The sequence below is a fragment of the Myripristis murdjan genome, chromosome 15 (assembly GCF_902150065.1).
Source record: "Myripristis murdjan chromosome 15, fMyrMur1.1, whole genome shotgun sequence".
Taxonomy (NCBI): domain Eukaryota; kingdom Metazoa; phylum Chordata; class Actinopteri; order Holocentriformes; family Holocentridae; genus Myripristis; species Myripristis murdjan.
In genome coordinates, this window is record NC_043994.1 from 20,576,735 (window position 1) to 20,590,539 (window position 13,805).

The following is a 13,805-nucleotide window of genomic DNA, read 5'->3' on the forward strand; positions in this document are numbered from 1 at the left end:
GTGATGAAACAGACCCTGTCCACATCAATTGTTTGGGGCGAAGGCTGAGATAGAGCTCCAGCAGCAAGTGTTCTCTGTGTTTGCCGGTACAGTTCAAACTTCAAAGACATTTCCACTGACATAGGGGGATGACTAGATGATGACAGACTTTTCATTTTGCTGTGAACTACTCCTTTAATAAAACACAGTGCTGAAGAGCAGCAGAAGCCTCCTGGATCCTCGGTGAGCAAAGGCACTTTCCTATGCATCATCACTGGTTTGAATTCAGTTCACAACAGAGCTCTGACTTACATTTCATAGGTCGTTACATGTTGTTGCTTAAGGCCACAGACATTCAGTGTCCACTGAGAAGGAAGTAGAACAAGTGAGACACAGCGGGGAGTCTACTACATGTGCATGGTTCATTCATTCGAGGCGTTGCTCCCACTAAAATAAAGATGCTGCTGGATGCTGAGCCCACCTGGTAAACAATCGCACTTGAACTCTTCAGACAGATCCACACACTTTGAACCATGATGACACAGGCCATCAACACAGTGGCTTATAGGAGTGTTGCAGTGCTGTCCTGTGTATCCATGTTGACACACACATTTATAAGTATTTGCCAGCTCTTCACAGTGGAAGGTCCCCTCAGGGTCGCAGGGATTTGACACACATTCATTCGCCGGTGAAGAACAGTCATTGCCAGAGTATCCTGTAAGAGGTGGGATCAAAGAAATGACTGATGTGCTCTGTGTTGTGTACAGTATCTGTATCCTTCTGCCTTCTAACTTCTGGCAGACAGGATGGATTGTCATTTTTCGAAATGCCGTCATTGCCAATGTTTTCCTTTCCGATGATTTACATATTTTATCCAGCCAGAGCCTAAAGCGCTGAAAGCATGGGGGGGTGTTTGAGCAACAGTGTACAACCTACAGAGAAACTGAGGGATGTGTTGTTGCTGCTTTTTTACAAATTGTAATTATACACTAATTTGTGGATTTGAAGATGTGCTCTGTAATATTATTCAAATTAAAGTAAAAGCTGTTTTGGTGACACCACAGTAATCAATAACATTAAGATGTTTTCACATGCTTTAACTGTTGAATTTACAAGAGAGAATAATGTACAATAATGTGGAAAGGGCACATGGTACACTGTGCGTATAATGGTAAAAAAGCTTAGTATTATTCATATGAAAAACTAGGAAACACTATTTCAGTTCTGCATCTCTTGTGAGAATACAGCACAGAGGAAAGTGTCGTGGAAGTGGTAATCATTTAACCTAACAGCAAAACCTGATTCATATTCCAACAACACCAAGAGAAATAAAATCTAAAATTACTAATATGTAAATGCAGCTGATCAAAAAAATATATCTCTTAATGTTTTGCTTCAACCGAATTGAAAATACCTGGAGGGCAAAGACACTGAACATTTCCAGTTAAGTTGTAGTAACAGGTTCCACCATTTTTGCACGGCTCAACATCTGACGCGCATGCAGTGACAGGTGTTGAGCAATTCTTATCTGAAAGGTAAGTAAATGAAATTGGTTAAATGAGCACTGCGAGCACAAACGCAAGCTATGAATGAGGACCACATAACCGACGTAATAACACATCTCAGCGTAATACCCAGTCACACAAATGACAGACTACAGAGAGTAATGAACATTAACACGATGAACCAGTGTGATGTGAGTTATGTGTACATGCAGTAATGGTGCTGACAGAGGTGATGCTACAGTATAATTGCTATCTCGGAAAACAGATGACTACAGTAGTGTAGGGAGTGGTCCCATTTCTCTGTGGTGCCAATGTGTTTATAGTTTTTTTTTTTCCCTCAGCCAAAGGCACATCTCTGATAGTCAGCCCCAAGCTCGTGCACATTTCCAGCTTGCCCATCGAGCTACATGGAGCTGTATTTGTACCGAATTGCTTTCCTCTGCTCAGTATGAGAATGTGTGTGATGTAAACAACAGATTTTGATTCATACTTTCATTCATACCACAAATATAAAAAATTTGAGGCTCTATCTACATTCATACTCTATAATATAAATCATCTTTATCATTTGTTCCTATAATGGTGAAAAGCAGAGGTATGGGGAAAAAATAAGTTGTTAAAATTTCTTTATAAAAATTCTGAATACATTAGCACCCTTATTTTGCCTTATTTTCCGTCCATGAAAGGAAAAACAAATATATAATTAATTATCAGTCAGCTCCAGTATGTCTGAGCTTTCTGCATGAGTCCTCAAATGAGAGAGAGAGCCAATTTTGATGGTGATTATTGTTCAAGTGTCATCAGTCCACACAATATTCATTCAAGACATGTGAGCTGTGACAATGATGATTTAAATAACCTACCAGAAAAGCCCAAAGGACAGATGCATTGATAGTCTGCAACCAGGTCAATGCATGTGGAATTATTGGTGCAGTAGCCATGGACACATTCATCATAGTTGATTTCACAGTTCACACCCCCAAACCCTATATTAACAGAATAAATCTCATTAGAGATGACATGAATGTCCAAACAACAAACATCACATTTGAAAAGATGCAGACATAATACTGCTTCGCATAAAAATGACTGCTGTACTGCTCTTGTGAAAATTATATGAATTTTGATTGCAAGGGCAGCACAAGTAAACGAGTACATTCGGTACCTTAGAGAGTACAATGCATCACAATCTGTATTTATTATGCAACTGATGACAGTTTTTTGGGCTATTAATTCTGAGTTATATCAGCACATTTGATGATTTAAAAAATAAAAGGTTAATATCATGAAGTAAAAGCAAGTGCGGTATTCCAATTTCTGACATTTTATTCTCCCATAAATGTATTCCACCGCATGGTCACGCTACAAAATGACTATCATTAGCACTGTCACACGCTGCGGCTACAGGAGGCCCATGACTAATGCTTGGCTATCAGCACCATCGGTGCAGGTCAAATTCTCATCATTTCTCAAACTGACCATGGAGCCAATTTCCACCTCTCTCCATGTCATAAAATTTGACAATTATCCTGACTTCATTAATAATGCATAACAGTCTTCACCCGCAATCAAGGTTTAATCAGAGGTATGTCTCACAGGTAGGATGTCAACTGAACCAAGAAATTATTGGGAAAATAGCACAGATTTATTCCCCTCTTACTCTAATGACACAAGTGACTCTGAACAATTTCTGACAGGAATTAGGCATTTAAGTGCAGGGAAGACTTTGTGTGATGAGAGTAATACATGGTAAATATTTGTAAATGTGAAGGATAATGGACAAGAAACCAGGGAGATAAAGACAAGTTGCAACTGAGCTTTATCACAAATAAAGGCAGCAATCAGGATTAGCTTTTAAAATTTTCATGACACTAAGACAAAATTAATGTACTGTAGATTAATAATTGTATTGAATGCTCTCAACCATTTTCATGGACTGTAAAAATAGTACAGGGGAAAAAAATAAGGAAATGTTTTAAATAGCCTCCAAACAAGACATTTAAGGATTTCAAGTTTTCAGATACACAAAATGCCCATGGCAAAGACAACTCAAGGAAACAAATGCTTGCTATCAAATGTTATCATTGCTTTAACATGAACAGAATATCGAACACTGATGATTCGCCATGGTGAGTTGTACCCTTTACTCAGAACACACCATGTCTTGTAACTCAGCATCTCTCTATATGGCTGTGGAACATCAATAAAAAATGCATTTACAAAGTTTAAAAGGAATCACTTGCTTTTGATTCTGAAGGCCTGACACTAAAATCCGACAATCTGGCAACATCTCATCGATGTTTGCCAAAACTGAAAACATATCCAACAGCATTGCTACTTTGCACTTCAAATGTCCTAATGTGAAGTCACCTCACCTACACTGAGCTATCTGTCCACAGAAATAAGAAAAACACCGCACCGAACAAAACTGGCCCAAAAATGCAGAGTACACAGTGGTAGGAACACATTGTATTAACAGTGTTTATGTATTTTGGGGCAGATTTTTCCTCTAAGTCAGAATAAGCACTTGTGTATCATAATGTGAACATGGAGACACTGATTAATTAATCTGCTCACACGGGCATCCTGCAGGAGGCGGCGTTCCAACTTCTGGCTGGAATCGGCACAGTGGGATACACATTTCAAAACCGACAGAGCCAAAGTCTGAATCAGGCCCATAATGACCAGTACCATCAATACTGCCGGATGTAAACGGGAACTAAATACATTGCAACTTACCCTCTGAGCAGAAGCACTGATACAGGTCAGCGCCATCTACACAAATACCACCGTTTTGGCAGGGCTTCGACTCACACTCATTGAGATTTACTTCACAAAATGGTCCTCCAAAGCCTGTAGCACATGTTAAAACAAACAAACAAACAAACAAAAAAAAAACATCATTATTGGAATCCTCTTGGTTGGTTGCATTCCTTAGCCAATTAGAATCAGTATGACTTTGTTTTGACAAACAAAAGCTGCTTCTCAAAGCTAGTATTGATTCAAGGAGCCTGCTGTGCACATGCAGACTCAGTCCACTGGATCATTTAATCATGTTTAATAAGTGCCAGTCATTGCCCCACTGATTTATTACATTAAACAAGCAAAATCCAGTGATTTTTAAGATCAAAGCCAGTCTATACTCACTAAAAAACACATGAAACAAATGCATGCATGATTGCTCTCTCTCTCTCTCTCTCTCTCTCACTCACACACACACACACACACACACACACACACACAAACACACACACACACACACACACACACACACACACACACAAGCACTGACCAAGTAGAAGCACATCTCTACCTTTAATGCACATTACTGTTGTAACCATTGTATCCAGCTATTTCCCAGTTCTTCCAAATCTTACTGTAATCTTATTTTTGGGGTGTGTGTACATTTGTGTGTGATTTATGCAGCCAGCCAAGGACTAAACTAAGCACAGCCATCCTGACATGCTAATCAGAATCACCAGAAAGAAAACAGGAATACTAAAAGAGCTCTTTCAAATGCTGTTTTGGTGCAGAATAAGCAGTTTTAGTGCAACATACTGTAATACTGAAAACAACTGCCATGCTACAAAAACCTGTTGGGCGACAATAACAACTGTCTCACAGCGAAATTGTTCTCAAGCGAAAACATCTTTTGAACGACAAGTAATTTTATGGCAAAAATAAGTGTTACACTGAGAAGAAAGCTGCTACTCGGAAGGAAAAACAAGAGAACACTGAATCATTAAAAATTTTGGAAACAATCCCCCAACAACTTTCATAACAAGACACAATTTCCAGAGTTTTTCCACAGTTGATACACATATTATTGCACATAAATCATGTAAATAAATCACTGTTGTGTTTCCTTGAAAATGTCAAATTGACTAAAGATTTCAGTTTAATGTCATACTTGGTAACACTTTATTTGACAGGCTGCTCATAAGACTAACATAACACTGTCATTACAACGGCATGACAACTGTCATGAACATTTGGTCAATTATGTCACTTTCTCTGCAAAGTTGACATCGCCTGGGATGTCGCTGTCACGACAACGTGACATTAGCCAAGGGTATGACTATTGTTATAAGTGGCCCCTTAAGTCACTCTCAGTTAAAAGTTGATGTGTGGCATGTCATGGTCAGGACAATGGCAAATCAGCCAAGACACTGTCGTAAACATGACAGGCAAACTTACAGATATTTCATAGTGTTGTAGTGCCTGACTTCTGGGTTTGAAATATGAGGCTGGCACATTGGAGCCCATTATGAAAATCCACATAGATGTGGAGGGGACTCGAATACAGGGTGTGGGATTTTAACTTGATTATTCACAAGTGACTCAGATTTGAAACCAAAGGCGCTGAAGCTCAACTCAGCAGCTCAACCAAATTTGGTGTTGTGTTAACAGTAACTGCTGTACAGTATGTGACTCTTTTGATGTTATCTGTTATGAAACCAGTGTAAATGCATAATGACCGCTCATGACCCCAGCTACTCTAAAGTTTGTATTTTTCATGAAGGTGTCTTTAAATATAGCATCCCCGGCTGAATGATGGCCTTACTCTCCAACTGATGGTGAATAAAGCTTTTGTCTCTGAAACAGTATGCATTCATCTAACCTCTATAAACGGAGTAGTAGTTGCTGTTTGTAGTCCAAGTGGTTTTATGCTGGTAAGCAGTCCATGTAGAGAGTGAAAGCAATGGCATTGGCCAAATGCATTGGCCAAAATGTTGTCTGGCTCTAAAACACCTACAAAAAGTATCAATGTTGGTCTATTGCATGGAGAAATATTCAAGTCATGCAATAAAAGACACAGAAAAGGACACGGTAATGGAAACTGAACTGGAGGCGCACAGCCAGCAGCTACACCACAGACACTGACATACTGGCCACAGCTCAAAGAGGCGAAATCGTCATGACTGGCTGATGGGTTCCAGGACTGGCATTCACCAAAACACATAGTGGCTCCATGAACACACCATAAGAGCTAAAGAAGGAAACAAAATAAACCATAACCAACTTAAAACCTCTTACCGAGTCTTAAAACAGTGCTCTATAGTCTTGTAACAATTCAGTAAAGAGGAGAGTGTGGTCGATTAAGGTTGCTAGGGTGCCAGCCCTCCTGCAATGCCAGAAATATTTCCTTTTTTATATATATTTTCATGAGAAATCATTTTTGTCACTGTTGTGTTTGGTACTGGAAGCGTTGTGGTTTCCATTTCTGTTGTAGCCCGAATAGTAGCCATTTGTAGTCAAAGTGGTTTTATCAAGGTAAACTGTCTGTGTGGAAAGTATCTTTTTATATCATATGTCTGTGTACAGTGTGGAAGAACGTTCGAAACAGAAATCGAAAACAGAACGGAAGCGAGCAGCCAGCAGCTACACCAGAAAGCCTGAAATACTGGCCCTCGTCCCAGAGGCGAAATCTTTGTCAGACGATAGCCGATGGAATCCGAGATTGATGTCAGTCTTGTGAATACCACTTAAAATAAAGTGTTACCTGTACTTTAATAAGCACAGTTACTCACAATCATGACTGTAGGATCCACAGTGATGGTACTTAAGAGGAAAGTACGAGATTAAATGTATAATACATGTTTGAGACTCATGATTCACAATGTATTACACATCTTCCCATTAGGTTTAGTTGCCAGGCAATGTGCTGCAGCTGCCAAGAACGCCAACCTGAAACATCTAGACGGGACTGTATCTCACTGTTTGCCCTTGAGAAGTGATCTGCAGCGAGCAGCTCACCGCAGGTTGCTTTCATTTACATAAGAAATCACTCACAATCCTTCACTTTGACATATGTCAAGCATAACTGCAATAAGAGTAATGAAGTTACGGTTATTGATTGGGTTACATGAACTACTATGTAATAGCCATTCAAATGAAAAAAGATGCCAGAGCTGGTGTGGAGCAGTGCAGCTTGCTGATGGAATAATGATTGGTTTGGCAGGAAAAAATGTTTTCATTTCAAGTACCTTAGTTAATTGCATCCCAGAAAAGCATTATTTGCCAGACATGTCATGCCAAAACTCATATATGGTGTTACTTATATTACTGTGCATGGAGCCTTGAACAGTGAAAGTATAGTGACACAGTGTGCACCTGTCTGCACCTGTCTAACCTCCTCCACTCTCTCTTGTATTATCCTTTTCATCACTGGCAGCTGCTGCTGTGATGACACTGCCACAATAACAGAGGTAAACTGGAGAGACACGTACCCAGTTTTGATTGACCAAAATTTGTTGGCTGCAAGAATCTTCTATTCCATCTCTGTGAGTCATCATAATTGCAGTTTGATTTTGTTTTCATTTTGTCAGATGATTCGCCATAGATGCAAAGAGCTGATTTTGTAAGAAGTTTACAGTGGTTTCATGCAAGCCAAGTATTTAAAGATGTAACATAAGGTACCAATATCAGTAGTGGATTTCTTTAATGACACGCAGCCTTAGTGAGGGGCTATCTTTGTGCAGCAACACCTTCTGTTTCCTGATTGAATGCAAAGGGGATGGAAATATGAGGAGTTTTTGCTCAACAGCACCACACCCCCGCAGCACTTGACTTCGTGCAAATCAGTAAACACTGCAAAGTGTTTGTGAATCTCAGGTTTTATCCACACTAAGCCAAGTAAATTTGAAAACACATCCTTTTTCCTCCATTTTTTCTGTCCATACTAAGACGCTGCTTTTCAAAAACACGCTCCAGAGTGTGCAAATTTGCAAATGCCCATCTGGTGTCGTAGTGTAGATGGGGATAATGGGGCTTTTTGACAACACCGATGTAGGATGATCATGTGATTGAGGTCAAAGTTTAGTATTGAGCATGCACAGGCCATGCACATATGTCTACATGTACTGCAGACTTTTAGACCCTGAAAAGTAAAGTTAGTGATGTAAACTGCAGTGTGGATGGAATACCAAAATGTTTTCAAAGTTATGCAGCCTTAGATTCACCATGTGTTCTTCTTCAGTTGTAATTGCACGGCAAGTATGTCACCAGATAAAGGTCTGACTCACCTTTTTCACATGTGCAGGAGACATTCTGTCCATCCTTGGCCTCGATGCATTTAATTGTATGTTTACTGCACAATCCAAGTGAGCAAAGGTCAATATCAACAGAGCAATCCTTTCCCTTGAATCCTGAAACAGAGTAACGGGGCAATAACATTGTCAACAAGGTAGGTCCCTCATATATGCAATGCAATGTAAGGGTGGAAAAAAAAAAAAAAACATCACAGCTTCATGAACTAAGGATATGGCACTGTGCTCTGAAATGATGTGGGGAAAATTGTCAAAAACCTTGAGAATTGAGTGATAAAGATCAAATTCACAAAATGACAGTTACACTATTTCAGGATGCAAAACGCATTTATAGCTGTTTTATGTTTTATTAGGTAAAGACACCTTTTCTTCAGCAGATTTATGGGGGCACTGATTCTTCCTTTGGCAGTCTACCTGCTATGCGGTATGCTAATTGAGTGAGTCATTGACAAAACCCACCCTACTGAGTTGATCTATATCACAATTGTCTCCTGAATCAGGTACATCTGATACATCTTCATGTAGATTTGTAGATTTATCTTCATGTCACTGATAAATTCCCATGGCAATTCCTATGGTTAGAAATAAAGGAAAGATATATGCTGCCACTCATTAGAAGTGTCTGTACCAAAAAGACAACTTCGAGTGAAAATAAAACAGAATTAGCACGTTGCTTCTATGATGTTGCGTTGCTTTGGTGAAACAGGTACAGAGCTAAAGATACAAAGCTGCTACAGTACACGCAAAAAGTGGGAGGCTGACTTTGTGGAGTTGTGGAATAATTGAGTTTTTACATCGCAGTGAACTGAATTTCATTGCAGCGTTAACCACAGTAGTCTTTGAACCAGAAGCTCCTAAACCAGAGGAAATGAACGCATATCTCCATCAACTCATCCTGCATGCAGCCAGTGTCTGTAAAGTAGGTCTCCTTCACTGGCAAAAGAATGAAATATTCCGAAAATTACTTCCCAACGTAAATCTGTTTTGTCAAGTCCTTACTATAAACATAAGACACACATTTTGCATTAACTGTAAGTAATCTCCACGTACTTTACTTTACAACCTGTATCCTGGGCAGTGTACTTTACATTAACAGATCTATCTACATGTTTGATGACCTTCCAACTACCCTTTTCCCATCATATTATGTATTACCTTGACTAGTTAATGGACAGCTATTGCCTCCAACAAAGTGTTTCAGAAGTGTTTAATAACCAATTGTGCATGCAATTCACTCGGAGGTTAATGTTGCATGAAGGAATGTCACATTTGCAGTGTCACCATCTCCAAATGGGACTCCCTATTCTATCTGACAGCTAGTGGCTTCACTGAGGTCCATGGCAGAGCACAAGACAATATAAAGCAAGCAAAAATCAATGTGATTACTCAGTAATATTAAAATGTGTGACAAAACAATCACTATATAAGAAAAAAGGTTTTGTAGTGTAGTGTATGTTCGAGGCAGCCCACACAGAGCATTTTCTGTCTTTGCTGCATGCTTGATGATAATAACCACGGGGCCATAACTATCCTTGGCTCTGTGAACTGCCCTTCATCGGCATATTTAATTACTTCCCCTCTGCGCTGCTCTTGATGCACCACTGAACTGAAAATCATGTTCTCACAGAGAAATCACAAAATTCAGTTGTTATTTCAAAGTCAATACAATAAATCAAATCGGATTATGATGAACGGTTGTGAAGCCCCTGGATTAACCTGGTGCAATCCATTTCTGTTAGCATATTAAAATATGATAAATGTCTAAATATTTATATTATCATGTTTGTCTACAGTATGTATGGTTATAGTTTCGCAGAATAAGTGTGGCATACGGTAGATCTATAGTTGCCTAAGGAAACGGGAGCAAAAGTAGGTCAGTGAGTGCAGATAGGGTTGGAAAATACTGATAGTCTCATGTTTTTTCATGTGACCTGGCAGGGAGATCCAGCAAACATGACAGACCACTTATGTAATTCAATTGCTGAGACGTTAAGGAGATAAAACACACCTCTCTATAAATCTGTCACTGAAATCAAAGCAATAATGGAGGCTTTAGTGACACATCGGTGCTCTGTTTCTGCCCAAATCGAATTCAAGCAAATGACAGAAAAATATCATGAGCAGAAAATTTACACTGATGCATTTGCTTTGTCCATAATGTCATATAAGTGTGACATGTAACCGGTGCTGCACATGTTTCAAGGTAATGAATGTTTTAATGACGCCCAGTGTATTTGATGTTTGGAAAAAGGAAATGGAGTGAAACTACAACATGCTGAAACTACAACATGCTGTGCAAAACAAGCTGATTTTTCAATAATATCCGAGCCTATGTAACACCTATGTATGGAAACCGAGAATGGCCATGCTTGCAATTATTTTTTTATGCTGTTATCTTGAGATCATGAGTTAAATATTTCATTATCTAGAGATACTTTTTCTTGAGATAACATGATAAATGAACCAGTTATCACAAGAAAACGAGCTTTGTTTTCTTAAGACAAATCAACCTAGTGAACTAATTTTCCCTTAAATTTCCCCTTCAGTAGGTTCGAAGATAGAAAACACTTTTTTTTTTTTGAAAAAAAGAAAACATATTTTTTTCCATATTGTACGTCACATACATATTCCACAGCTCATGCTTGCAATGTTTCACTGATGTTACATCACTGTTTTATTGAGTGAAATATTCAAAGCCAAGATGTCATTGTTTTATGGCTGCAGCATTACATCAAATAAAAAATATCTAAATGTCTTGCGCATCTTTTTTTTTTTTTTTTTTTTGAAGACACATATTTCCTTAACAGTTCAGTGGCATATATTTGGTATGTTTGGAAACCCTTGGATTGCCACTAAAATTGTCTTAAATAAAGTTCTGTGGGTTAGAACAAAATTCAAGATTGTAGTGAGGGTTGCTGATGAAAGGTGCAGGGAATAACTTCAAAGGCAATTATTTCTTTGCTCTCATCATTTATTGCCTAATTACTTATAAGTTAAATTTTTGGGGAACAATAGCGACGGTGTCCCCAGAGTGCGCTTTGTACGGGAGTGATGTCCGAATCAGTCAACGCACATCACGCAGCAGAAAGATGCAGCTACCCTCTGTTAAAAGCTGCCAAATAGATGTAAGAGATGAGGTTAACCTTTCATCACAAGAAAATAAGTTGTGTTATCTGGAGATAACAAAATAATTAACTTGTGGTCTCAATATAAAAGCGTGAAAAAATAATTGCAAGCATGACCGTTCTATATATACATAAGGCCGACCTAATCAAAAGGGCATCTATAAATAAAATGCCTAAAGAATACAACTTTTTTTTTTATCTTCAAGACACTTGGGGAACACATACTTCTACCAACAGAAAAAGTGCAGATGCATAATTTAAATCAAAGACTAGTTCTCAAATATGCTACAATAAAGTTCCCTCTCAAAATGAGTGAAACATCCAAAACCACTCAAAAATACTTAGTCTTCCAAAAAAAAAAAAAAAAAAAACTCCATTAGGTTTTTATTGTACTGCCCACCATAAAATTCTTGGTGAGACTTTGCGAGAGCAGCGTGATGTTTGCTAAAGTTTAGTCTTTCATTTTTAACATGAAGTACATCATGTGGGTTTCAAATCCTTCAACATCGCACATGCATGACATGGGTTGGGATATTTATTGGAATATTTAGCTGATAAATCATATCTTTGCGACTGTGTTTTGCACAAAGTGAAAACACATGATTGAGATCAAAACAGACTTTATGCGATATGAACTAAAAATGAGCTGGCGCCACCAATGCCTTGGCATAGCATAAGGTGTCACATAATGGTCTGATTTTATGAACTGTGGCGATATGAGATGATATGTGAGATAAATATTACACATTATATGAAAGTGAAATATCACTCTGAGGCTGCTGTTGCCCACAAACAGAGAGCAAAGTGAACAAACAGAGCAAATGTATGAGAGATAAACATTACAAGTTACATTCCCAAGGTGCAAAGAATATGCATGGAACATGATCAGCATAATAATACACAACTCGCTGGCACTTACCAAAAGGACAATGACAAATGTAGTCATTAATCAGATCCATACATGAGCCTCCATTTAGACACGGCTGTGACCAGCAATCGTTTGCATTCTCTGAGCAGCGCCTTCCTATAAGATGAAGAAAGTGGCATGAGGATACTCAAGCTTTGTCAAATGTCACTGGGGGAACAGCGACTACAAACTCAGACATCACTGTGGAACTCTAGATATTAATTCATTTACGTGTTGTGAGGCTCTAATGCATGAATGTTCATTCAAACCAAAACAGCTTCCAACAACATCTGCAACAGCATTTATATCACTGACCCTGGAGTTTATTTGCTCAACAATGAAGAGCAGGTGCTTATTGGAGACAGGCATTTATTTCATAAGGCAGCTGATTATCTCTGATTTATTTGTCTCTGTGCCCAATTCCCTACCTACTAAATCTCCTGAATTTGGTTCTGCATACATGATCGTGTTCAGAATGTTGCAGTATGGACTTTAAATGGTGTATCCCCAATTTTAGCACTGCTCCGCTGGGTACTGGTTAGATATAGAATTGATTTAACATTTTAATGGCACGTTTAAAGCGCAGCTAGGTACATCCCCTAGCAATATTTCAGTCCTCTTAGTTCTCTATGAGCCGAAGCACCGCCTGAGATCCTCGGGCATGACCATTCTCTCTGTCCTGCAGTCGGGACGAAAGACCAAGGGTGACTGCACTTCTGCTATCATGGCCCCTACACCGGTGAGCACCCTGTTAATCAAGCAAGCTGCTTGCATCATTGGCTATATTAAGATGCCTGCCTACTTACACCTTAATGTACCTCTTGTAGACTGATGGTCACTATGGCGACATGTAATGGCATCAAATTACTCACATATACGGTATAATTTAGAGTGTTGTTCCTCACACGAACCAATATTCATTAATTTAGCAGGCTTCACATAATTCCGCCACTTCAATTAACTTAGCTATTTAGATCTCCCATGACTAAATTTAATTATGCAGTGCCCTTTGGTAATGCTTGGTATCCACTTTATTCTTACAGTCTGTGAAATAAACTTTAAATTTCTAAATTGTTAACTAGTAGATTTAATTATATTTGCATATTTCTGATTTTTGCAGGGACAATTGGAATATTAAGGGGAACACCACACCACACCATAAATATATTTTATACATTTAATGTGAATGTCTTTATCTATACTACATTCATCTGACATGATGAAATATCTGTTTGGCAGT

At 38.7% G+C, this 13,805-nt stretch overlaps 1 protein-coding gene across 1 annotated transcript in view; it reads right to left on the reverse strand.

The window, feature by feature from the left end:
• The window catches only part of eys (eyes shut homolog), a 163,165-nt gene that overhangs the window by 124,291 nt on the left and 25,069 nt on the right, over window positions 1-13,805 (reverse strand). Inside the window, exons 11-16 of the mRNA XM_030071113.1 lie at window positions 12,578-12,682; window positions 8,510-8,632; window positions 4,224-4,337; window positions 2,348-2,470; window positions 1,394-1,507; window positions 461-694 (exon numbers count right to left, since the gene is read on the reverse strand). Coding sequence (XP_029926973.1) covers window positions 461-694; window positions 1,394-1,507; window positions 2,348-2,470; window positions 4,224-4,337; window positions 8,510-8,632; window positions 12,578-12,682 — 813 coding nt within the window. The remainder of the gene's footprint in view (window positions 1-460; window positions 695-1,393; window positions 1,508-2,347; window positions 2,471-4,223; window positions 4,338-8,509; window positions 8,633-12,577; window positions 12,683-13,805) is intronic.